Source organism: Oncorhynchus kisutch, unplaced genomic scaffold (genome assembly GCF_002021735.2).
Source record: "Oncorhynchus kisutch isolate 150728-3 unplaced genomic scaffold, Okis_V2 Okis03b-Okis08b_hom, whole genome shotgun sequence".
Taxonomy (NCBI): Eukaryota; Metazoa; Chordata; class Actinopteri; order Salmoniformes; family Salmonidae; genus Oncorhynchus; species Oncorhynchus kisutch.
Genome location: NW_022261980.1, coordinates 1,532,692 through 1,560,522, shown reverse-complemented (window position 1 = coordinate 1,560,522; position 27,831 = coordinate 1,532,692). Strand labels below are relative to the sequence as shown.

The window sequence follows — 27,831 nt, the reverse complement described above, 5'->3', positions numbered from 1 at the left end:
CACGTTCTGACCTTAGTTCTGTTATTATATCTTTGTTTTAGTATGGTCAGGGCGTGAGTTGGGTGGGTTGTCTATGTTAGTTTTTCTATAATTTGGGATTTCTGTGTTCGGCCTAGTATGGTTCTCAGAGGCAGCTGTCAATCGTTGTCCCTGATTGAGAATCATACTTAGGTAGCCTGGTTTCACTTTTGAGTTGTGGGTGTTTATTGTCAGTATTTGTGCCACACGGGACTGGTTCGTTTGTGTCGTTTATTCACGTTTGTTGTTTTGTATTTCAGTGTTCATTTTGATTAAACATTATGGACACTTACCACGCTGCGCATTGGTCCTCCGATCCTTCTCGCTACTCCTCCTCAGAAGAGGAGGGTGAGATCCATTACACACCCTCCAGTTCCTGAAAATAAAATAAATATCTGCTCACTATTTGGCTCATTTCAGGAATAGAGTACCTTTTGGGCAGAGTAATTTTATAAAATAACTCTTTATTTCACCTAATTTAGTCATAAAATTGTGTCTAATTTTGTCATTTATGACATTCTGTCATAAAGAGCACATGTTCAACTTCATAAAAACATTTCCATCTCAAGAGGTTAAATGAAGAAAATGACAATAAAAAGTGACTATGAAAGTGATAGGGTTGAACGTAACAATATTGACTTTAATCAGCCATAACTTCCTTTGTGATGTGACGTAAAGAATGTTGCAAATTCCGCTGTCCATGGTTCTGAAAGTGAGAGGAGCAATATCTAATGAGGGGCATTTTGTTATTTACAACAAAAGTACTCATGTTATGATTGAGGAATAAACTAATGCAGAAACCTTAAGCTGCCCTCGAAAAGCAATTTATCTGGATCCCACAAATGATGATAATCATTTTTAATGGACTTCAGCTGTGCAGATAATGCAGTTTTGAGGGATTAAATGTTTACCTACTAGAAAGCCAGATATTTATCTTTGGGGGTGGATTAGGAAGAGCTTGGCACTGAGCTTTACATCTCTGTATATACAGCCGTATGGCTGTGTATTTCAATCAGAAAAAAAGATTGAATCTCCAACCCACTAATCTGGCCAACCCAGAACTAAAATCTTGCGCCAGCTACACAATTTAGTTCTGGGGGGGTGACATATTACAAAATATACTAGAACAAGCAGCAGAAGCAGGGCCTTAGCACCACCCCCTTCTCTCTGCAAGTTTCTGAAAAGTCTATGGACCAAATGTTCCCTTCTCTTCTGAAATTCAAAATTGTGATTTGTCCAAATGATCAGTGACGAAAATCCAGCAGAACAATGTTTCTCTTTGGTTGTCGCATCGCACAATCTGTTGAAAGACGCTAAAATATGCTACATGTGTCTGTCCATGAGAGATTAACAACCCAAAAACATCCAAAATGAATACTGGCAGTGGCATAAGTAGGCTATGGTAGATATGCAGGTAACTTCCAAAATAAAGTAAACACTTGAGTAAATGAGGGATGCAAAGTATATTGAAAGCAGATGCTTCGATACAGGTGTGGTTCCTGAGTTAATTAAGCAATTTAAACATCCCATGTGTCATGTAAGAAAATGCCCAGTTGATCGTTATTTTGGCTACCATGGCTAGAAAAGACATCTAAGTGACTTTAAAAGAGGGGTCTCAAAGAAGCATAGAGGGTTTAAAGGGTGTGTGTGTCTCAGTCGCCAGATCTCAACCCACATGAACACATATGAGAGAATCTAGATCAGTGCCTGAGACAGCGTTTTACATCACCATCAACAAAACACCAAAATGAAGGAATTTCTTGTGGAAGAATAGGTTCGTATCCTTCCAATAGAGTTCCAGACACTTGTAGAATCTATGCCAAGGCACACTGAAGCTGTTCTGTTGGCTCGTTGTGGCCCAACGCCCTATTAAGACACTATGTTGGTGTTTCCTTTATTCTGGCAGTTACCTGTATTTTAGGTTGTATAAGACCTAAGCTATATATTATTGTTACACTGTCCATATCATGTGTCATGATGTCACAACACAGTGAGCGGAGGAATGGAATTATGCATATACAGTTAATCAAAACATTGTTCTCATGTAAGTATTTTAGTGGGCGTGTTGACGCCAATAGTTCACATTCTTGGTTGTTGTTATGAAATATTTTGGAGAAATGTTTTACTCTGCACCACACACACACACACACACACACACACACACACACACACACACACACACACACACACACACACACACACACACACACACACACACACACACACACACACCCTCGGAGTGTGTTCACTATACATTGTTAGAGTAGGGTGTTAGCTGGACCATAGGATCCGCTCTGTGCCTGACACCATTCTAATTAGACCCTCAGTACGTCCCAAAACGTCCCTATTCCATACATAGTGCACTACTTGTGACCAGAGCTCTATGGCCCATGTTAAAAGTAGTGCACTGTATAGGGGATATGGTGCAATTTGGACACAGACATGTTTTCCCAGAGCCATAAGAGGCTTCGGCCTATAGAATGGACCCACTACTACCCACCCCATATTTACATATCATTTATTTAACATATGCTCTCTTCCAGAATGAGTTATCAAGCTACGGAAAGATGAAAGCATCTGCTAAACATAGTGAAGAGTTCCAACTGAGTAATAAAAGCATGAAAGTATTCACCTGTAGAACAAATACTGTTGTACTCTGTCTAACGGTTGTACTCCTTGCTTTACTATAATGTTCTGGGTGACAGTTAACCACATGGACAGATCTATGATCAACTTACTCTTCCACAATCCCAACCTTAACCATTAGATGGGACAATTGAAAGCTGACCACAGATCAGCATACAGATGTAGGATCTTAATTTGATCACTCTTTTGTTGTTGAGAAGTTTCCTTGCAAACTTGTAGTGTATTTTAATTTAATGTTCTAAAGTTTGTTATTTCCACTTAGAAATTTCAGACTTGATATAGCCCAAAGAAAAACGTATCAATCCTTACAAAAATGTGCATTATTTATAATCCACATAATAATTCAAATTTCCTGTTGCTGCAGGATTATTTCCCTGCAGTGGCAAACTAGCTGAAATGAAGATCCTACATCTGTATAAGGGTTACTTCATCCTACCCCTTTATTAATATCAGACCGAATATCAGAGCCTGAAGAATGTGTTTGATGGGCTGTGTGAGTCTGTTTGCTCCCTTCCTCCCTTCATTGAAGTAATCATGTATTAAACATGGTTTTACAGGTGAACGCAAGGGCTTCACCACAGATTTCACCTGTCCAGTCCTTTCTAGTCAGTGGTTATGTCAAAGAAGGGAGGAAGGAAGGATACACTTTCAAATAATGTGGCTGTCTCTGCAAGCTGGTGTGGGGACGAGACCTGGGTTCGAATTCTATTTGATATCTTTTGCTCTAGCCTGCCTAAGGTGCCAGATGGGCAGGTATAGCAGTTCTGGGACTATTCTATTGGTCCATTAAGCCAGACAAGGTCAAAGAAGCATAGATAACGTATCTGAAATGATTTGAAATAGAATCTGAACCCAGGTCTGATGTGGGCTCACAGGCCCATTTTCCATGAAGAGGAAGAGGCTTAGCTGGAGATTGTCCTTGGACTTGATAATTATTGGGTTGGAAATGTTAATGAGTCTTTTGGACTAATCAGAGCACGACATCTTTCAGTAGCCCTTCACACCCGTATGTGGGTTCAAAATGGCAGATTTGGAACATAGTGGCTGTACAGAGCTCAGGCTCTGCGCTTCACAGCTCTGTACGTGTTTTGACTGACTGCTGTTCTGAACTTGAGCACCGCGCCTCCTGCTAATTGGGCACCTTTTTATTGTCTGTGTGAGGGTAAATGCTGTAAATGAAGAGGACTCGATGTATTTTGAAAGATGAGACGTTGAGGATTCTAATAAATACCGCTTTGATGTCATACAGTCCAAATGTTCACTTCACATTTCCAAATAAAAAACCATATGTCATATACAGTGTCAACATTTATAATCACTATGTTTGATGTTCAGTTACAAGATGACATGGTGTCATACCCTGGGTTGTACTGAACACAACGTTTATTGTGAGAGAAAAATTACAGCACCTGAATGCACTCATGACATGACTCATTTCTATGTGCATCAAAATTACCATCTGTTTCTCTGAATTTAGTATTTTCTGATTTCGTTATCAACAAAATTCTGCGAAAAGTACAGAAAAGGTAAAATGCCCATAAAATCAACAGTGTAATGTTTGGATTCAGTCTCGTGTCAGGTGAACTGTTGTGTCCTCACCTTTGGTCTAATCATTTCCCCATAATCTCCAAACTGTTCCCTTTCAATTGCTACCATGGTTATGCATTTGCTTTTCATATTTCTTCTGTAAGAAAAATGTCAATTTATCCCTATCCATATCGGTCAATTCCCAGGAGTGTAAAAGGTTAACATCATGTCATATGATGTTATTATGATTTTAAGCAGGTCCTTGTTTATTTTGCATTATATAAGTGTTCTCCTCAGTAAGCATATTTTTTTGTCTCTCAGATGTTTTGGCAATCAGCATATCAAGTAGATCCAGCTGGGGGAGGAAGTTGAATGTTAATGTTTGAAAAGCGTGACATTAATATTCAGACAGTCAGCTCAGCCTCAGTACCTGTTGAATCTCAGTCAGAGGCACTTCTAACACAAAGGAAAGAAGAGGGAGACTGTGGTTGTCGTTACAGCCAACAGCGCCATTGTCAGGCTTCTCTGCCTCCCTGCAGCCAAGCCGAGAGAAAATGGAAACCGGCATTTGAAAGGATATAGAACTGGGGCTGTTGCAGTGGCCTTATTACCGCCACACCGGCAGTCATGAGTCATGACCGCAGAAAAATTCCTAAGTGACTGTTGAGTCACGGTAATTTCCTCTTATGCATTCTGGACATGTGTTGGTAGCACCCAACTTGCTAATGACTGTCAGGTCTCTAATGGCCTGGTACTCAGGGCTCTATTGTCCCTCCATCAGGTCCTAATGGCAGGGTACTCGGGGCTCTATTGTCCCTCCATCAGGTCCCAATGGCCGGGAACTCAGGGCTCTATTGTCCCTCTAACCACCTCTAACCACTCTGACATCAATGCAAATGCTATTCAGAATCACATCAAACACTTATCATCACAACCGTATTTTACTTATAAAACTCACCTCACTGTGATTGATCAATTTGAAGAAAGAAGTTCAGTAACGGGTTGAAACTGAGAGGAAAACATGGTCGTTATGGACGCTGTTTCAGAGCCTAACTAAATGAAATGGATAGTGCTTTCTAAGTTGATGATTCATTCAAAACACACAATACATTGGGGCAAAAAAGTATTTAGTCAGCCACCAATTGTGCAAGTTCTCCCACTTAAAAAGATGAGAGAGGCCTGTATTTTTCATCATAGGTACACTTCAACTATAACAGACAAAATTAGGAGAAAGAATCCAGAAAATCACATTGTAGGATTTTTATGAATTTATTTGCAAATTATGGTGGAAAATATGTATTTGGTCAATAACAAAAGTTTATCTCAATACTTTGTTATATACCCTTTGTTGGCAATGACAGAGGTCAAACGTTTTCTGTAAGTCTTCACAAGGTTTTCACACACTGTTGCTGGTATTTTGGCCCATTCCTCCATGCAGATCTCCTCTAGAGCAGTGATGTTTTGGGGCTGTTGCTGGGCAACACGGACTTTCAACTCCCTCCAAAGATTTTATATGGGGTTGAGATCTGGAGACTGGCTAAGCCACTCCAGGACCTTGAAATGCTTCTTACGAAGCATTACGCACACCTGGTCCCAATTTCCCTGATTGTAGTTGTATAAATGTGCCCTTTGGTATCCATTGGGCTGTCGATTATTGTTTCAATGTCTGTTTTGCCTGTGAGTACCTGTGCCTTGTTGTTTTGGCTTTCGTGCCGCTTGCTTTGCGCAGATGATTACGGGTCTCGTCCCGTGTGGTATCATTGTGCGCTTGTGTATTTATTCGAGCTACTCCTCGCACTTTTTTGGGGGTCTGTATACGTGTTTGTTTGGTCTTTGTCCCCGTGCTTTTACATGGCACGCTGTAATTTGGGTGAAATAAAAAAACTATTACGCATTCCTGCGCCTGTCTCCCGATCCTTCACCCAACGTGACAATTCCTTTCTCAAGCATGCAGAGAGAGGGTCTGTCAACAGTTTAACGAAATATGTTTTGTTGTGAAAACATGTTACTATCGATGTTCACGAACAGATTTAACTTGGTTTCCCAAATTAAGCACTGTGTAGTTGCAGTAACATGGTTGGAGAGCCCATGGCATACAGAGTTTGGGTGGAATATCACTTGAACCATCCCTCTGATTTGATTACAGCAAAAACATTCCACTGACATGACTGACCAGTGGCTCAGTGCTATGGATAATGGCAACTGCTTATCATGGTCGTCTCAAATAACTAATCTATGTAAAAAAATATATATACAAAAAATATGCATGCATGATCAGAAGGATAGCTAAATATTTACCGGAAAAGATTCTTAAGCAAATAACCCAAGCATTAATTGGGAGTCAGGTGACCACTGTTCTGTGTTCTGGGAAAATGCATCAGCAAGTGAAATTAGGAGGCTGCAGATTGCACAGAATAAAGCAGCAAGGATTGCTTTAAGGTGGAGATATGATTATTCTGTTGTAGTCATGCACAATGCTCTTGGGTGCTCATTAATCAACAAGATAATACAACAAAAACATGTTTCTTTCCCCCATTTAAAACGACCAAACTCCATTCACAACAGTATTCAGTTGGTAAGAGACAATACTAGGAATAGATTGTCAGTCATCTACTGTATGTGTTATCCCAGGAGAAAAGAGAAGTGGGCAAAATAACATTTAGATTCAGAGCATTAAAGAAATGGAAGAATTTAGCAAACCAGAAACGTTTCAATATATAAATTCAAAAAATACTTTAGAACCATTTAAATATAATAACTTGGAAGGTTGTGCAGGACCATGGTAGATGAAGGAACCAATCTATCTTTTCAGACTGAGTATTTATCTGTTCAATATGGCAGGGTATTATGTCTGCTGTTTGTAACAGTTTGTTATATGAGAAAATATGATTGTATTATAAATTGTATTTTAATGTTCGAGGACTCTTGGAAGATTAGTCCGAATGAGGACTAAAAGAGATCCTAATCAAATCAAATCAAATCTCTGCTGTGTCTGTGGATTACATTGTTGGGCATTTCTATCTCTGTGTTGTCTTCATTCTCAATGTCAGTGGGTGAGAGTGCTTTTCCGAGATCAGGAAGTGATGCTATTGTGCGCTTTCTATTATTCTCTGTGAAGAAGACACATCTGGAGGTCATACAGAGGCCGAGCTATCCTGGTGATTTTCAATTTGATTGTAGAGATAAGGTTGATCCTCTCAGATACAGGGCCCTGCTCATTGAATGAGACCCCTGGGCAGAATAACAGACACGGAATGTTATAGACCCTATGTGGGTAAGGAAAAGGCTCAAAGCATGATTGTGTTTCCTCATGCAGCTTAACCTCTTGGACCCCTGGTATGTCCCTTGTAACAGAAGACACAACATGAATGAAGCAGCTTTTTAGAAATAGTGAATACATTTAGCCTCTAATGTAAACTCACGTAAACTCATACATTGCCTTCATCCGTACAATTGCCCTTATTCTAGCGACCCAAAAACGTAATACTTCCAGATCAACTGTAATGTCAATACCATTGTAAAGCACAATTTCTCCCCTTTCCAACAGAATCAATTACATAACCTAAACACTGCCCGTTTCTGCATAATTCAAGCAGGCACTGAGCCCCGTCGGGTCTTTTTCCAAAATGGCGGGTGGGGAAGCGAAACTAATGCGTGATAGTAAGGAGAGATGTTGTGTGGGAAAAGTGCTTTTTTTCACTCGATCTGTCCAACTTATCACCTTATCGCCTCTAAAATGTAAATAAAGCACTATAAAGAGTTCATATAATGTGTCATTACATACCTATTTGAAGGTTTGTGTCGAATTTGAATCTGGTTTTTAGGGCGGTGCTAAAGTGATCTTAGAAGTAAACAGCGGCTTTGAGAATGATGATCGCATGCAATGATGACGCAAAAAATGACTAGGTATCCCCCTTACCCCCGTCACTGTTCATTTCTTGTTTTTAAATGATGAGAGAAGTGCTACACCAGGTGGAGAGAGGTTGTAAGACAGAAATAGTTGCTTTATGCGTGCTGTACGTTAAGACATGACACGTCTAGATGTAACGGAGGGTCCGTTTTTTCAACTTTTCTCCAATACTATAGAGCCATTACCATATCGATCCACGCTTGAATAGAAACCTAGTTCACACCCCCGATTTTGAAGTCAACACAGTCGCTACAGTCCCATTAGTTTTCTTTGAAGCCTCGTTTGAATGTTGCGGTTAAGCACATTTGTACGGAATGGGGTGAGTTTACGTTATATACTGTACCTTGAGTTTGTGAGCCCTTTGTAACAGAAAAAGGTGTGGGTGCTGGTGCATGTGTATTTGTGTAAGGTGGGTGCGTAATACTGCGTATGTGATTTAAACATTTACCAGTTAACTCAATCCCCAAAGACATTGCCACTCATAGTCAAAAATTGTAGGTTATTGTATCCAGTGTTAGTGTATTGAGAGTTTGACGGGTAGTTTTTGAGAATTAGCCCTCAGTGAACATTACCAGGCTCCTCCAGTATCATTGACATTCACATTAGAGAAGTTCCACGCTTCATTTGAAAAAGTCAAAATGTCTGATTTGTCACTGTTGCTCTTCCTGATGTGTATTCATCCAGCATGAAAATGTACACACATTGGCCTTTCCGCTGGCATTGTTATTCTAACAGTCACAATCCCAACATAAGTCCCAAATGGCTCCCTTTTCCCTATTTACTACTTTTGACCAGAGCCTTATGGACCCTGGTCAAAAGTAGTCAACTATATAGGGAATAGGGTACCATTTTGGACGGATCCCCAGTCTCCTGAGGTTCAACACAATTCATTCCACTCTATTTACTTTCTCGGCAGCTGAGCAAATTACAGCAGTTAGCCTTTTTTGGAGCCGAACGTGAAACTAAAACTACAAATAAATCTCCAAAACTAGGCCAATATGTGCTGCTTACTTGCTAAGTACACACTACAGAGCACATTCTGGTCATCTGTAAGCACAAACTAGCTCATCATTTGAGGAAGTCATTAGCTGGTACTAGGCACAGATGCTGAAAAAGCTATTAGTGTTAAATGTCACCCGTGGCGGTAGCTTGTGCATCTCGTTTACGTGGGTGAGGTGTATTTTTTTTACCTTACACGTAACCCCTGGATAACAAGACGTCATTCTCCTTCCGTGTTCCATCTATTTACCTCCTAATGCCCTTGCTTCCCCTCTGCAGTGAAGAAAAAAACACTCATGATATTAAACCCCTCTCATATTCTTCCAGTTGGAGATGAGCCAGTAAACCATTTTGTGCTAAAAATAGTTTCCCTGATGAAGCACCTGCATGCAGGATCAGGATGCTGCTTCTACTGCTGCCTTTGCAGTTGCTGTCTCCTCCTGTGTTACTCTGCTGTCTATTCTCCCATGCAGCACGTCTGGCCCTCCCTCCCTCCCTCCTGTCCCTCCCTCCCTCCCCCTCAGAAATGCTGCAATGCGTCTCCCATAGCCAAGAGTGGGTCAGTGTAACTCAGCCAGCGGCAACATAGCTAGCTAGCTTAGCATCCCCATGGCAACAGCCAATGGGGTTTGCAGGCTGCAGCTAATCAGGCTTTTGCAATATTGTTGTTGTTTACGTGGCATGGAAGAGAATGTATATACGGGTTTAAGACATTAACAGAGAGGAAATAGGATGGCGAGTGAGGGGACCTTGGAGGGAGGGGAAGCCTGTGTATGGCTCACAGTGTTAGTCTGCAGCTAATTGTGTTTGACTAATGCTAGAAGCTCAGATGTTGTATTATCAGTAATCGGTTTCAGCCATGTTTTCATACAGCCCCAGCGTTTTGGTGTTTTTGTTAATTGGCTTGTCTAATATGCGAAATTCACAGACAGCCCTGTCTGCCGTGATGCCGCTGTAGACTTGCAGTGCATCCTGGAAGTGTCCCTGTCAGACACTGTAGGAACACTCATCTTATAGCAAGAATAATAATCATCATCATCATCATCATCATCATCATAATCACAATAATTATCATAATAATAATAGTAATACTACTTCTACTAATAATAACAATAATGATGGGCCACAATACTTATGGCGTCTACGCTTCCAATAATATTAAAGCACGGTTGCAGAGGATCGTTCTGATCCATGTTCTCTGGTTTTGCTTTCCAATGGTTTTGTACTGTCATTTGACTAAGTTACTCATCACTGCAGTACATTTCTAGCTATCTCCTTATCATGGAAAACATGAGGTCTCACATGTTAAACTGCTGGTCATGTTCCTTAATGGACCCTCAATGCTTAAGGCTTATCACATCACCACATAATACAATTCCTCAATTATAAGTCTAGTCTATTTTCACATGCTGCATTCTAAGCAGTATTATAGTGAACAGTGGTGCAGGGGAGCGAACCCAGGTCACTGGCGAGAAAGGCAAACACCCTACCCATTGCGTCATTAGGGTTAAGCCACTTGGTGGGAATTGTAACATGGCTTATGTAGTGAGGATCGTTACAATATTTAGTATTTCCAAGCACAGAAATATTGTAGGAACTGCGACTACTGACTGCACTGTTGTTTTACTTATTTAATCATTCTTATCCCTGTGTTTTGTTGTGTTTGTTTCCTCTCCAGGACAGAGGACCCTGCAGTACAAGAGTGATGTCCTTGAGACAGTTGTGTTGGTGAACCCGTCAGAGGAAACTACTGCTTCAGAGGTAGGTGTGACCGAGACATACCTGACAACTGAGGGCTTTTGCCTTCACAGAAATCACCTTTATACACAAAATATGGTACGGTTGATGTTTCTCAATGGAAACCTTTTTTGAAAAGATACTGCTTACTGATGAGGTCAATCAACTGTGATGATAATCCACTAATGTCATTTTTTCTTCTATTTGTCCCTCTCCTCCTCCCGTCCAGATCCGTTCTCTGGTCACTGACTCTGCTGGACACAAGCTACTAGTCCTAAGTGGCCAGAGCTCTGAGCAGGGAGGTGACATCACACTGCAGGGTGGAGCCTTCACCTGGAGACACTTCTCTGACATAATCTCTGATCCTGGAGTAAGATCAACTGTTCATCAACACTTTACTATAAGTTGACGTTACACTGTATAGACTACACTGTGTAGTTACTCTGTTGTTATGTTAGTAGTATCCAGACTGGACTCTCTCAATCAATATGTGTGATTCTTTTATTTTAGGGAGGGGTTGATTCATTTAAATATGTTCTTGTTATATGCTCAAATAAAATATTGTTTTGATGAATAGGTATACTTGCTATTAAAATATGTTTCTTTACATAAGCTATGTCTAACAGTATGTTTATGTTGTGTTGTGGTCCGACCTCCAGGTGACTGAGGTCCTGTCCAACTCAGCATCGGACCAGCGGCCCAGGCTAACAGTATCGTGCCTGGGAGACGGGGGCTGGAGCTCACTGGGCCACAGCCAGGAGCAGCAGCACCTCCAGAACCTTCTGGAATACCGCCTAAACCCTGAGCCCACGCTTCCCGACATGGAGGGAGTCGCGGAGTTCACAGAGTACGTCTCGGAGACGGTGGACGTCCCGTCGCCCTTTGACAACCTGGAACCGCCCACCTCGGGTGGTTTCCTGAAGCTATCCAAGCCCTGCTGCTACATCTTCCCTGGAGGGAGGGGTGACTCTGCCCTGTTCGCCGTGAACGGATTCAACATCCTGGTGGATGGAGGGTCCGAACGCAGGTCCTGTTTCTGGAAGCTGGTCAGGCACTTGGACAGGATAGACTCAGTCCTGCTGACCCACATTGGGGCGGACAACCTCCCAGGCATCAACGGGCTGCTCCAGAGGAAGATCGCTGAGCAGGAGGAGGAGCAGTCCCAGGGATCTGGCGGCTCCAACACATACGGTGACTGGATGAAGAACCTGATCTCGCCTGAGCTCGGTGTGGTGTTCTTCAACGTCCCCGAGAAGCTACGAATGCCTGAGTCCACGCTAAAGGTCAAACGGAGCATCGAGGAGGCATCCCTCACACTGCAGTATCTCAACAAGCTTGGCATCAAGTCAGAACCTCTTTACAGGGTCGTTAGCAACACCATTGAGCCCATCACGCTTTTCCACAAGCTGGGCGTTGGCAAGCTAGACATGTACATTCTGAACCCTGTGAAGGAAAGCAAGGAGATGCAGTTCCTTATGCAGAAGTGGGCTGGGAACAGTAAGGCCAAGACTGGGATTGTGATGTCCAATGGCAAAGAAGGAGAAATATCCGTCCCTTACTTGACCTCAGTAACAGCTCTTATCGTATGGATCCCGCATAGTCCAACAGAGAAGATAGTCAGGGTGCTGTTCCCTGGAAATGCACCGCAGAACAAAATCTTGGAGGGGCTTGAAAAGCTGAAGCACCTGGACTTCCTGCGCTACCCAGTAGCCACTCAGAAAGACATATCCTCTGGGGCCCCGCCTCCAATCATAAAACAAACAAAGATGAGATCAAGAACAGAAAGCAAGGAGAGCCTGAAATCTTCCACCAAAACACAGTTGGCCTCAAAAGCCAGCAAGAAGGAAGCTAAAGGGCTGGAAGAGGAGTCCAAGAATGACTCGGCTAAAGAGAACAAAATTGAAAAGAGAGAGGAGAAGAAGGAGAAGAAGGTGAAGAGTGAGAGCGCCAAAGCTACCAAAGCCACCAAAGCCACCAAACAACAACAAAACAGTGAGGCAGCACCCGAAGCAGCCAAACTGGAGAGAAAGAAGCTGTCCAAGGAGAAAACACTGAGGAAACACTCCAAGGAACGACCATCTAAGATGGAGGAGAAAAAGGACAAAGAGAAGAAAGAGATCAGTAAAGTAAAGAAAGAGGACAACAAACGCGAAGTGAAGAAAGATGATACTGCTAAAAAAGAGGAGAAAAAAGAAACAAAAGCAGTGAAGGAGGAGAAAAAGAAGGATCTGAGTAAGCCAGAGCTGAGGAAGATCACCAAACCAGACCTGAAACCCTTTACCCCAGAAGTCAGGAAAACCCTCCATAAGGCAAACAAGACACAGGCCAAACCCAAGACGGACAAGACTGACAAAAACATAACAGCCAAACCGGTCAAAGAGAAAACAGCTGAGAAAAAGTCTGTCCCAAAGAAAGCCCCCCCAAAATCCGCTGCTGCTTTGGCAGACGGGTCTGTTGTATCCTCTCCAGAAGACCTCACCAAGGACTTCGAAGCTTTAAAACGAGATGAGCTCTCGAAGCTAGGGAGTGAACCCATTCAGAATGATGTCATGTCTGGATGTCCAGCTTTCACAGACTCCAAACTCCCTGATGAGGGAATAACAACTAAATCCCCAGCCAATCTTGGAGAGAAGTTTGAGGATGAGGGTGCTGACATGGATGATGGTGATGATGATGGGGAGGAGTACAAAAAAGAGAGTGATGTACTAAAGAAAGGTGCAGATGTCGGGAAATGGCAGGACATTAAAAGAAATGCTGGCATGGATAGGAAATATGAGGATGAAATGGAGAAATACGACGACGACGACTACTCTACTAAGGGAGACATGAATTCGAAGAAGAGTGTCAGCTCAGAAGAGGAGGGTGACGTTATCGAAAAAGCAGATCTGGAGGGAATTGAGGATTATGAGGATAAATACAACTCAGAAAAAGATAAAAAAGAATGGGACACCAAGTCAACCGACTTTAAATCGTTTTCAACCGCAGTCGCCTCTGGACAAACCACTACCGCTGCCTCTGAGCAAGTGTCCTTCATCCAAGATGAGACTATTCCCGCTTATTCCGAAACGGAGCACACCATCTCCGATGAGGAGATCCATGAAGAACCCGAGGACAGGATCCCACACCTCCGCTACGACGTTGCTTCCTGCGACATCACCGTTCCCGACGTTCCAGGATCCTTCGACTCTGTGTATGGTGTTAGGGAGATGAGAGCCTCGGCTACGTCTGACGCCTCAGACTTCAAAGCCAAAGGCTTCGTGGGAAGACATGACCCAGTGTTGGCAGCCTATCCAAGCATCATCACAGCTCCGCTCGCCGAGGAAGAGCACATCTCCTCAGCCACGTCCATCACAGAGTACGACAAACTGTCCTCGTTCGCCACTTCCATGGCGGACGACCAGTCCATCGCATCTGTGACCGCCCCGCAGACAGAGACAGAGACAGGGAGGAGCTCTCTTCACCTGGACACGGTCAATAGCATCCCCTACCGCACCGAGGCCACCCACGGGAAGGACTACCTCCACTCGGCTGGAACCATCTCTCCCACCTCCTCCCTGGAGGAGGACAAGAACTTCAGTTCTCCTCCTTCAAAGGAGTACCAGCCTTTTGTTACTGAGATGGAGGCTGGGAGGAAGACCAAACCCGTCCATGAGGAGTATGACGAAGAGGAGGATGAAGACGAGGACCAGACTCCCAACGTTGATATCCCCTTGGGGAAACTCCAAGAGGGCTACGAGCAGGCGACGGCAGCCATGTTGCTCCAGGACAAGGATAAATCCCCCTCCACTGCCTTTGCACCTCCCTCTCCTCCCTCTTTCTCCAGCGGGTTTAAGCCTAGTTCCATGTTTGAAGTTGAAGAGAGATGTCTTAGCCCAGGCGACAGCACCGTGAAGCTGGCCTCACCTACCCAGTCGGTCCCCATCAGCAGTGGCTACTCCCCCACAGAGGAGAAGAAAAACAACAAAATGGACAACACTGAAACTGAGCTCCAGAAAATGGGGCTTTCTGGTGACAAGACCCCCTTTGAAGAATCAGATGAGGATGATGATGATGACTATTATGAGAAAAGGGATCTCAAACCCTGTGTTAAAGCTAAGTATTTGGAACAGAAGGAGGGTAGGTTCTTGGACGATGAATCACCTCAAGAAGAGAAGCTGTCTGAGAGGGACAAAGGACTTGCAGAGGATGACATCAAGTCCAAGTATCTGCAGAATAAACCGGGGTCGACAGACGAGACACAGTTCTCTGGTTACATGGCGCAAACAACCAAACCCCAGATCATGCACTCCGACGAGCAAGACGAGGTGGAGGAAGATGATGAAGATGATGTTGTTCAACCAAGTGGAACAGGGTCTAGAGCTTTATCAGTAGAGCAAAGTAAATTGGACTCTGAAGATGACGAAAAGGATGCAGCATTATCCAGAAAAAAGAACCATGTAACTTTGAAAGAGCCAGAGAAAAGTGTCCAGTTCAATCTGTATGACTTCCCGGAGCGAGAGAGTAGAGAGAAACGCTCAGAAGAAGAAATAAGACAGGACACCCCATATGTACACGGCAAGACTTTCTCTTACAGTGATATCTATGACAATAAAACCAGTTATCAGAAGGACCAATCAGAAAAAATGGGGAAGGACAGTATGAAGGAGACGGATACACAGAAAAAGGACTCCGCTTTCCCCTCAGACAAGGAGGGTTTCCCTAGCTCTCATGGAAAAGATGTATCTTCCTCCTCCTCTTCCTCTTCCCCCTTTCCATGGCTCCATGGCTCTGAATCTATAGAGAAGATAAGTGAGCCACGTGGATACAGCAGAGAGAGCAGATTCCCATCCATGGCTGATAGACCAGAGGCTTCAACCACATCCTTATCATCAGAGAGAGACTCCTCCCCTTATAAAGTTCACAGTGATTACACCTCTGTAACAGGTAGTGCTGCAGCCAAACCCTCTTCAATGAGCTACCATGACAAAGAGGTGGAACTGGAGATAGACATGAGGAAGCTAACAGCCAGGGATGAGGAAGACTACGATGATTATGATGATGAAGATGATGAAGAAGAGGATGAGGACGATGAAGAGGAGGATGCTATTGACTCAGACATGGAGAAAGGTGCCAAAGAGAAATCGGAAAAGGAAGTCAAAAGTCCATTCATCGATGGTGTGAGCTCAAAACAGCCCCAGTTTATGGTTTCCATGGCTGGCTACGGTTACAACAGCCAGACAAAGCCGACTTCACCAGACAGCATGAGCACAGAAGAGCCAGAGTTTATGGTTTCCATGGCCGGCTATGGTTACAACAGTCAGGCAAAACCGACTTCACCAGACTGTGTGAGCTCAAAGAGACAGATTTCACAGACTCCAAACTCCCTGATGAGGGGATAACAACTAAATCCCCAGCCAAACTTGGAGAGACGTTTGAGGACGAGGGTGCCGACATGGATGATGATGATGACGATGATGATGATGACGATGAGGAGGAGTTCAACAAAGAGAGGGATGTACTAAAGAAATGTGCAGATGGTTACAGTAGTCAGGCAAAGCCGACTTCACCAGACGGCATGAGCTCGAAAGAGCCAGAGTTTATGGTTTCCATGGCCGGCTATGGTTACAACAGCCAGGCAAAGCTGACTTCACCAGACGGCATGAGCTCGAAAGAGCCAGAGTTTATGGTTTCCATGGCCGGCTATGGTTACAACAGCCAGGCAAAGCTGACTTCACCAGACGGCATGAGCTCGAAAGAGCCAGAGTTTATGGTTTCCATGGCCGGCTATGGTTACAACAGCCAGGCAAAGCTGACTTCACCAGACGGCATGAGCTCAAAAGAGACAGATTTCACAGACTCCAAACTCCCTGATGAGGGGATAACAACTAAATCCCCAGCCAAACTTGGAGAGAAGTCTGAGGACGAGGGTGCCGACATGGATGATGATGACGATGATGACGATGATGAGGAGTACAACAAAGAGCGGGACACACACAGCCAGGCAAAGACGATTTCACCAGACGGCATGAGCTCGAATGAGCCAGAGTTTATGGTTTCCATGGCGGGCTACGGTTACAACAGCCAGGCGAAGCCGACTACGCCACCTTCCTCCACCACCTGCAAAGGTGACATGGGCGCCACAGCGTTCTCTGGGTACTCCTCTGGGTTTGATTATTCTTACGGTGGGGAGAAAGACACATTTCAGTCCAGCCAGATGAAGGACAAAGAGGGAAAAGATGACTATTTCCACAGTGAGAGAGCTGACGGTGGTAAGAAAACAGGAGACACAGTAGGAGTCTCATCAGGCTTCCACTACACCACCACCTCTGCCACGGCATATTCGTCCTCCTCTTCCTACAGCTACTCCTCCTCTACGTCCGGTCCGTCACTCTCCACCAGCCGGCAGTTTGGCGAGGAGCTGGAGACCCCAGCCAACGCCTCCGACCACATCTTCAAAAATGATACAGACAGTGCCGGCTTCGAGTACTCCTCCTTTAAAGATGAACATGCCTCCTTTAAAGATGAACATGCCTCCTTTAAAGATGAACACGGCTCCTTTAAAGATGAACACGGCTCCTTTAAAGATGAACATGCCTCCTTTACAGATGAACACACCGCCTTTAAAGATGAACACGGCTCCTTTAAAGATGAACATGCCTCCTTTAAAGATGAACACACCGCCTTTAAAGATGAACACGGCTCCTTTAAAGATGAACACGCCTCCTTTAAAGATGAACACGCCTCCTTTAAAGACAAACATGCTTCCTTTAAAGATGAACACTCCTCCTTTAAAGACGAACATTCCCTGGCCATGGACTCCTCACCCTTTTCCAGTTCCTGCGGGATGGTTAAGAACGAGTACCTGGAGGTTTCAGAGAAGCAGATGACGATGGCCACCACCACCACCGCAGAATCCACCTCCAGTCTGGCCCGCTTCTCTCCTCACAGCCCCTTTGAGGAGATCAAACCTTTCCACTCACACTCCTCCGCTTCCTCCTCGGAAGACAAAAAGGAGCATGTTGCCTCGATGGAAGGAAGTGTTGTGAACAAAAGCCCCCAGTCGGACTGCTTCTATAAACCGGAATGGGCGGATGAGTCCAAGCTGCAGGGTGCAGGGGGTTATGGGCCTTTCTCCCAGTCACCCAAGGAGAAGGATGCCATCGCCATGGGTTTGTTTGGTGTCACCTCGTCCCCACGGCCCGACTCAACAGGCAAGCATTACTTTGAAAACTCTGACAGTACTGAGGAAGAGGATGACGAGGAAGGTTACATGCGTGAGATGGGCCTGTCCTTCTCTAAAAAACACGGCAGCAGCACCACCACCTCAGGTAAGATAGATGGCGCTGGTCTCCCTGATGTGCTCACCTCGTACATACCCTCCTCTCTGCTGCCCACCAAGCCAGACACAGTCAATGGAGGCAGTCCCATGGAGGTCAGCAGCATGAGCTCCCCCATCAGTGCAGGGCCGGCAGCCAGCTGCGTGAGCCCAGGTCTGGGTACAGCTGAGGAGAAAAAGGTGAGGGGCTCCTATGAGTGGAACATGCAGAAGCCCCAGATGGACATGGTTCCTGGCGACTCCCCGCCTCATTACCGCCACGAGGACGAGTTTGAGGAGGAATGCGAAATGGAACCCGAGTGCCCCGCCCGCCCGCTCTCCCTCTCCTCCACTGAACACACCTTCGGCTCCCCCTTCTACACGGAGGCGTCGTGCCGAGGAGAAGCAGGAGGAAGAGATGATGATGATGACAGCGACCTGGACCTCCCTCCTGAAATGGGCGCCTCCTCCTCCACATCCTCCTCCAAAGCCTCCCCTGGCTACTCCTCCTCGGAACACAGGCACCGCAAGGGAGACCTCTCGCCCTCCTTCATCAATCCCAGTATGCAACAGCAGTCCAGCGATGAGGAGGACGAGGAGCGGGGACGCAGGAGCGACCAATCGCAGGAAGGGGACGAACATGATCTGTCAGTCAAGAAGAGAGCCAACAAACAGCCCCACCACCCCCGCTTCCAGGGTGGCTCGATCACCCACGCCGGGACGGCTGGGCTGGGGTTAGCCAGAGAAGACACCCCCCCAACCTCCGTCAGCGAGTCTATACCGTCGCAGTCAGATTCAGACGTTCCCCCAGGGACAAAGGAGTGCCCCTTCATCACGGGCAACAGCAACATGGACTCTGACGAGGACACTGAGTACCTGCCTGTGGATAAGTTCTCCACCATGGGAGGGGGCCACCATCACTCCTCTTCCTCCTCCTCCTCCAGGATTAGCCCCCGGGACCCCCCTCCTGCCCCACTCATGGACCCCTTCCCCAACCCCCCTCACCCCGACGTCTGCATGGTGGACCCCGACGCTCTGGCCAATGACCAGAACCGGGTAACCTCAGAGTCGCCCCTCAAGAAGGACCCCAAGACGAAAGGCGTGCGGAAGACAGGGAAACCCAAGTCGGCATCTCCGGCTCGCCGCAAGCGGTCCCCCATGCCAGTGAAGCAGTTGCCATCCCCTCGCAGCGCCTCGCTGAAGAAGAAGGAGACAGAGAAGAGCTTGAGGATGTCCCATCTGTCAGACGGACAGGCCTCCAGAGACGATGACCTCTCCAGGTCCAGTTACAACGCCGGCAGGGTGGCCAACGGAGTTAAGAGCACCTCAGGTAACAATGGTTCCCATTATACAGTATATTTATTCAACAATCGTATTATTATGTTATGCATAAAATGACTAGTAGTATACAGTACAGTGCATTACACATTGCACAACATAGCACAAACAGATCTGGAACCAGGCTAAGTCAAGGCTGCTAGGCTGTGGAAAGTGATTGAGGAAAGGAGGGGAGAGAGAGGAAATAAGCAGTTGGAGCAGAGTTTAAACCAGCGACCTTGTGGAAAGCATCAAATTGCATGGAAACATCTGTCCTTCCCCCTAGGCTCTCAGAGGTCCAGTTCCGTGGTTCCCCAAGGCCCTCCTATCTACGTAGACTTGGCCTACATCCCCAACCACTGCAGTTCTAAGAACGTGGACCAGGAGTTCTTCAAACGTGTCCGCTCTGCATACTACGTGGTGAGCGGGAACGATGTGGGCAATGACGAGCCCAGCCGAGTGGTCCTGGATGCTCTACTGGAGGGCAAAGCCCAGTGGGGATCCAACCTACAGGTAACAAATCACTACCATAGAATTAGATGGAGCTCAATCATTCAGTTGATGGATCAATACATCACCTGTGCATGACATTCACTCCCTATGCATCTTAATGAACTAACTAACTAGCACACCTGACTACCTGTGGCGCTCAACTCAAACAGCGGAGTGTAGCCTACTGTTGCTCCTTGCAAATTAATTCAAAGCCTTTAATGTATTACTCAGGATGGAACCAGTGCTACTATTTCTGCCATGTAATGTTGTTGTTAAATCAATCAGACAACCCCATAGTAGAATAGTTGACCTATTTACCTGGACGGCTTGTTGTTGTGTGTTCTATGCGGGAGAAATATTCCTCTCGATGAGCATTTAAGTTGCGAGAGCCATAGGGAGGGAAACGTATTCTGACAAGCAGTCAATGCACAACCATTGTTAATGCAAGCATGGGGAAAACACTTCAGAAAGCAGTTTTGGCTTTTGTTTAAAGAGAGGGGAATCCCAGCTTTCCATTGCTGCCACATTTATTTCCCTACTCCCACAATTGCCAGTGTGGCATCATTTAAAAAATGCAGTTACAACCTGAGTTTCAAGCATGGTTTAGGCACAGCTGTGCAACAGAGCTCTTAAAGGGGCAATGGCATACTTTGCAATAGAAACCAAGAAATAAAACAGATTTTTCCGATGTAATAATAATGAATAATTATTAACAATAATTATAAATAATAATAATATCAATCAGGATGTTGTGTCCAATGGGGTAAATACAGATGGATAAACCCCATACCTCAGCCTATGTATGTGTAGACACTATGCTGCATCAGGTGGGCCACAGGTGATAAAGCTTATTGTTAATAGCACATCTGGTAATATAGACCAAGGGACAGGACCTTTTATAGGCCTGCAGATCAAGGGGACTAGAATTGGTCAAACTCACAGTTTAATACATGTTCAAAATGATCCTCTTTCCATAAAAGCACAATGGTCATGACTTTTTACATGAAAGGGGAAATTAACTTGGTCCCAGACAATCCATCTGAGATGGATTTCAGTTTCAGTCATGGGATTTTTTTGTCTGCTTTAACACCTGATTAAATCACCATTTCCCATCTTTCCCTCTACTCCTTTTCATCTCTCCCTTCTCTCTCTAATGCTCTCCCCATCTTCTTCTCCTCTGATTTTCCTCCTTTCTTCCTCCTACCTCTATCCATTACCTCAATCTCTCTGCCTCTCTCTCTTTCTCTCTCTCCTGCAGGTGACGTTGATTCCCACCCATGACACAGATGTGACTCGGGAGTGGTACCAGCAAACCCATGAACGGCAGCAGGAGCTAAACATCATGGTCCTGGCCTCCAGCAGCACCGTGGTCATGCAGGATGAGTCTTTCCCCGCCTGCAAGATCGAATTTTAAGCCCCACCCCCCTCTCTTCCCCTCTGTAATGGGACAACACACAGCTCCCCTGGTTCAGTCTGTCTGTTTAAATATTTTGGATCTGCCTTTTCTAGGGATTTATTTCTTACAGTAAATCATAACAGTACATCTCAAATTACACCCTATTGGTCTTATAGCGAACATCTCTGGTCTAAAGTAGTGCACTGGACTGTATGTGGAGTAGGGTGTCATTTTAGACAGAGATATTCAACAACCACACGTTTGATTATGGTTAGTGTCATTGTTTGTATTATAAAGGTGCTCTTCAGACTATAACGCTCCTCTACTATAATTCTAAGGTTTATTCAAGGAAACAAGTATGGTTGTGCATACGGTAGAAATCCAGGCAAAATGTCCAGGCAATGGTTACTGTTTCCTTCAAGTTAAGACAGATTTTCTTCTAATAGGCATAACTCATGCACAAGTATGCCCTATTATAATGTTAGAGTCATCAACAACAACAACAGACTTAATCTTTGTTTAAAGAAGTTACAACACCAAAACACATTTTGTACTTTAGTGTTTATATGTTTTGTAGAACTGAATACACCATGCTAATGCCAATGGTACTTTTCTCATCCACGTGCCACTCATTGAACTTTGTGCCTAATATTGACACATTGACATAGATGATATTCTAAGTAGATTGTCTCTAAGAGTCTTTTAGATGTCGAATAATTATGTTTGTAGTAGAATAGGGTGGAAAAAACTAATCGAGTCATACTCAAAGGTTTTGTGTGTGCCATTCAGTTTTCATGTCATTTCTGCCATTCAGTTTTCATGTCATTTCTGCCATTCAGTTTTCATGTCATTTCTTCAAGGTGAAATTCACTTTTAATGGATTTCTCAAAGCGCCATACTGCGTACAGTAAATCCTAACTATCATTGTTGTCTGGTTGTAAAGTGAAGTCTTTTGAGAATGTTTCCAGCCAGAACACATCCAGATCTGTCGAACAGGGCTGGTGTATATTGTACAATATACAACATGCACAGTAGATTACCCTTGCTTTTATTTTCCAGGCTTGCATCCACAAACATATCGTGGATCCAGCCAACGTATGCTATTGTGTGAAAGGAAAGGAGAATACTCTCATTGCAACATTTTAATGACTGTATGTCAGGTTGCTACATTCAATGTACTACTTCCTCGTCATAGCATTTATACGCATGTATAACATACTGTAAGCATTACACATTGGCTTGGAATAGTGTGGCTTATTAAATGACAAATAGCTTAAGCAGCTTGTTTGTGTTCATGAACTCATTGATAGAAAGGAGGCTGTCAGGTTAAAAGAGGTTACACAACTTAAAGACAATAACCCTCCGCTATTTAACTGCAGAGCGACACTGTCTGTCTGTGAACTGGAGTAGGTCCACACTTTGGGAAGGTATCACAGATCATATGATTATTCTCACATTTAGTATTGACCCTTTAAGAGACATGGGTGTGATTTGGGATTTGTGTAAGGTGAAGATAGTGTAGACTAGTGGTATGTACTCCAGCTATGACCATCATGGTATCGTCCCAAATGGCACCCTATTCCCTATGTAGTGTACTTCTTTTGACCAGAGCCTTATGGTAGTGCACTGCATAGGGAATAGGGTGCCATTTGGAGCAGTCATACCTAACCTGGTTATGACTACAGCAATAGGACCATGTGGTTGTGAGCTCATGGCCCATCACCTGTACAGGGTAATAGTTTGATTGAGTGTCTGAAGACTTGTCTGTGAGGTGTTTGCGCCGTGCATTAAGACCACGTTGATGAAACATTGATGAACATTGTGGGGCGGTTCCATAGATGATAGAGGTTTGACTGTCACCCACATGTGCCTTTCTGTCCTGTCGTGTGTTCAAGGAAGACTCGGATGCTTGCTTGAAATGGCCCTTGTGGCAAAGCCATAGATATTCAGTGTTCGGCAAACACCGTTTCAGTCTCAGAATTTGAACGGACGCCATGTTGGCACTGAAAGCTTCAAGATGCAGATTAGAATGTTCTCATCATGGCATGTTTGGTGCAGACATGGAGGATGGGTTGCCATGGTAAAGTAGTGGCTAGGTGGGCAGGTCAGTGTTGTAGTATGATCACTAAACTAAGCAAACTAACATGGTACTTCTACCAGTCAGTGATCACAGGGTCTGATATTCTCTGTCGACGATAGTGAACATGAAGCACAAATGATCAAACAACTTAACAAGTACCAACTGTGATCAAACCCATATTCTAAGAACTTTTAGGCCTACTCATATGAAAATACTTTAATTTGGGATTTCTACCAATTGTGTTTATGTTCTTTAACACAAAAGCAGTCATTTTTAATCAGAAAAAGAGAGAGCTTTGTTGGAAATGTTAACTCACAGACAGACGTTATTTCCTATTGAGTTGTATTATTTTCTTAATCCTTATGATGCCCATGGAAAGGGAAATAGGTGTTCTGCTTTAGGGCTGTTTTAGAACCGTTAACTTTGGGACCAGAGGCCAAAAGGTTTTTGCTCTACCACAATCACCTTGACTCAATGCCTTGGAATGTTTTTAAAGACAAAATGTACAATTTGCTTTTGATTTTATGTGATTATAGTCAGTGTGTCTAGAATGTAATTTTCAGTGTTATTTAAGATGGGTTTTCATTTGTGTGCACAGTTCAATTGTATCCTTTAATTTTACTGTGAATTGGGATTAACTAAGTAGATTGTTAGAAACTAACTGTTAGAAAACGAGACATGTTTTAATTCCATTTTATTGCATCATGACATTGAGTTTGAGGCTTACAAAGAACAAATTATAACATGCTTTGTTCGAGGTTCTAGACAAATTGTACTATTGCGCAATCTTTGAGGCCAATCACAATATTCAGCAATGTATTCCAGTTTTTCTGAGACAGATATGGCACACACACACACGTAAGTAATAATGAATTTCAAATGCTTTCAGTAAACATGCTTTGAATCCTGCAATGTTTTTTTCTTCTCGTTGCCGATGCTCAAATGTACCGGACCATGTAGATTATCAGAGAGAGTAGTTCTGAGACAGAACTGCTCTGTCTGTTAACCAGGCTGCAATAACAATACTGAGAGGTTTAACCAGGCTAGTTCTGAGACAGAACTGCTCAGTCTGTTAACCAGGCTGCGATAACAATACTGAGAGGTTTAACCAGGCTAGTTCTGAGACAGAACTGCTCTGTCTGTTAACCAGGCTGCGATAACAATACTGAGAGCAGCGTTCAGTCTGGTTTAACCAGGCTAGTTCTGAGGGATCCAGCTGATCCGAATGTGAAGAAGCAGATTAACCTTTACGTTCTCCGTGGAGGACATTGATATCTTGGTTGCCTTGGTGACATACTAGTTAGTAGTTGTATATATTTCTGCTCCATCAACTCAAAAGGGTTGTCAGTCAAAGTCAGACTGTCTCCTCTATTGTGTGTGAATACAGTGCATATCAAACTTATTTTTAGGGCAGAATGTCTGTTATTTTATTTCTTTACTCTTGTCTGAAGTCTGTCTATTTCTAATGGTTGCCCTGAGAAACGAGTGGAATTAATTAGTCAGCGATTGATTAAAGAAAACTGGACAAGTTCTACATTTTCAGAGACTGATTTTTGACCGTACAGGTAACTGTCTTACTAACAGTCAAAGGCAAACTAACATGCCTGCTATATTGTTTAGCTGAGAGAACATTCTGTATAACAAATATTGGATAATTTTCCAGTGCTTGCAATTGGCTTTCATGTAGAGAATGGGATTCAGAACAACAGTATCCCTTTATATCTCAGCAACTCTATGAGAAGATGCTCAATCTTCTTGTGCTGTAATTTAACCAGTTTTCCTGTGGTCTTTGACTTCAAGGTTGTCTTAACAGAGACATCAACTGTTAACTCATGTCAGTGTCATTCTGAAGACTAGAATTAACATTGTATTCATAGACATACACAAACCACAACACACAAAACTGACTGCCAGATAGTGACTCGGATCACTATATCAATACATTTTATATCTAGGGTATTTATAATGGTTCACACAGTGAATTTTTCCAAATAAAAAAAACAGAACAAAAACAGTAACAATGTATTGTGCAAAAATAATAATTCCGTTGAATTCTCCAAAACTCCTCAGAATCCTGATGTAGAAAATCCTCATGAAGATTGTCCATCATTCCAATAAACTGCTTATCTGTGCATGCTATCTTATTGGTTCTAATCCTGTAGGTAATAGTTTAAAAATGAATAAAATAGCCTTTCTATTTTAAAAGATGCATATTTAAAAAGCTAACTGTGGATGGTATGGGGAAGGCTGGTGCAAGGTCGTCGTCTTGCCTCCACTGGCTGTGCTGGAAGGAAGGCGTTGGGATCGCTCTCCTCTTTCTTTTTGCAAGCTTCATGACTGTTCTTAAATCTTTTGTTTTAAGTGCAATATACTTCTCTATCTTTAGGAACATAGAACTTCAGCAGATTTATTGTCAAAGGGGGAAAGTGTGGTGATCATCAATAAAACATGTATTGAAGAATACAAAAAGCCTCAACTGTGTCTGATTTCAGGTAACTTCTGAAATGAGTGCCTGGATACCTTGGCAGCAGCTAATGAGGATCCATAATAAATACAAATGTTGAATTCAATGCCTAGCTTTACCTCCACTGTACTCACATCCTACCATACCCTTTTCAGTACATTATGCCCTAAATCTATTCTACCACGCCCAGAAATCTGCTCCTTTTATTCTCTGTTCCCAACGCACTAGATGACCAGTTCTTATAGCCTTTAGCCGTACCCTTATGCTACTCCTCCTCTGGTGATGTAGAGGTTAACCCAGGTCCTGTAACTCCCAGTACTACACCTATTCCCCAGGCGCTCTCATTTGTTGACTTCTGTAACCGCAAAAGCCTTGGTTTCATGAATGTTAACATCAGAAGCGTCCTCCCTAAGTTTGTTTTGTTCACTGCTTTAGCACACTCCACCAACCCGGATGTCCTTGCCTGGTCTGAATCCTGGCTTAGGAAGGCCACCAAAAATTCTGAAATTTCTATCCCCAACTACAACATTTTCCATCAAGATAGAACTGGTAAAGGGGACGGAGTTGCAATCTACTGCAGAGATAGCCTGCAGAGTTCTGTCTTACTATCCAGGTCTGTGCCCAAACAGTTCGAGCTTCTAGTTTTAAAAATCCACTTTTCCAGAAATAAGTCTCTCACTGTTGACACTTGTTATAGACCCCCCTCAGCCCCCAGCTGTGCCCTGGACACCATATGTGAATTGATTGCCCCCCATCTATCTTCAGAGTTCGTACTGTACTAACCACCTGTAGCACGCGCTACAGCAGTTATATTTCACTGGCCATCCCCAAAGCCAACAGCTACTTTGGCCGCCTTTCCTTCCAGTTCTCTGCTGCCAATGACTGGAACGAATTGCAAAAGTCACTGAAGCTTCCACAGAGCAGCTTCCCGATCACTGCACCTGTACACAAGCCCATCTTTAAATAGCGCACCCAACTACCTCTTCCCCATATTGTAATTTTTTTGCTCTTTTGCACCCCAGTAGCTCTTCTTGCACATCATCATCTGCACATCTATCACTCCAGTGTTAATGCTAAATTGTAATTATTTCGCCACTATGGCCTATTTATTGCCTTACCTCCCGAGTCTTACTTCATTTGCACACACTGTATACAGATGTTTCTATTGTGTTATTGACTGCACGTTTATTTATCCCAGGTGTAACGCTGTGTTGTTTCTGTCGCACTGCTTTACTTTATCTTGGCCAGGTCGCAGTTTTAAATGAGAACTTGTTCTCAACTGGCCTACCTGGTTAAATAATAAATAAAATAATTTAAATGGTGCAAATCTGACCTTGTTAAATCCATGTGAGAAAGTGCACATTTCAGGAGATTGGGAGAATTGGGACACAGCCATAGCCTTGTGTATAATAGCACTGGCTGAGGACCCCACGTCTGTATCCCAACATGCCTGTGAATTTGGGGATGATGTCATGGTGAATTTGGGGATTATGTCACGGTGAATTTAGGGATGTCGTCATGCTGTGGTGATGAAGGGGAGACTGAACCCTGAATAATCTCCCTCTGCATATGAAAGGAGGTATGGACAGGGGGACAATGTGCAGATTGGCCAGCCTTGGCAGCACACCAGTGTCTGTCTTTAGGAGGGTGGGGGGGAATTTCCATAATTTAGGCAAGGGATGGAATGTTGAAGACAGTAAGGCCCTTTTTTCTACTGTCACTGAGATCAGTTACAGTGATGAGTGTTTGCATTGTAAAACTGACATGGTGGAAAGATACAGTTAATCTACAACAGAGCAGTTATTCTATCTGTATAATTAGTATTTGGAATAGGTCTAGATTGTGCCTGAATTGATCTGATCAAATACTCTGCCACTGTGCTTACACAATTTATCAGCCATTGTCGTGAGGCAAACTCGGGGTACAATCCGTGCTTTGAGCGGCTGGCGAA

At 43.9% G+C, this 27,831-nt stretch overlaps 1 protein-coding gene and 1 long non-coding RNA gene across 2 annotated transcripts in view; one reads left to right on the top strand and one right to left on the bottom strand.

Moving 5' to 3' along the window:
* LOC109877131 (microtubule-associated protein 1B) overlaps positions 1 to 25,879 on the top strand; it is a 90,316-nt gene extending 64,437 nt beyond the window's left edge. The window contains exons 3-8 of the mRNA XM_031812390.1: positions 10,779 to 10,861; positions 11,067 to 11,207; positions 11,497 to 16,170; positions 16,209 to 19,461; positions 19,735 to 19,961; positions 21,199 to 25,879. Of these exons, the coding sequence (XP_031668250.1) occupies positions 10,779 to 10,861; positions 11,067 to 11,207; positions 11,497 to 16,170; positions 16,209 to 19,461; positions 19,735 to 19,961; positions 21,199 to 21,354 (8,534 nt within the window). The 3' untranslated portion in view covers positions 21,355 to 25,879. The remainder of the gene's footprint in view (positions 1 to 10,778; positions 10,862 to 11,066; positions 11,208 to 11,496; positions 16,171 to 16,208; positions 19,462 to 19,734; positions 19,962 to 21,198) is intronic.
* Positions 312 to 9,577, bottom strand: LOC116359672 (uncharacterized). The gene is made up of 3 exons (XR_004206734.1): positions 9,484 to 9,577; positions 9,292 to 9,373; positions 312 to 394 (listed from the first exon to the last, which is right to left on the bottom strand). It is a non-coding gene; the product is annotated as an uncharacterized LOC116359672 (long non-coding RNA).
* Positions 25,880 to 27,831: the final 1,952 nt, after the last annotated feature.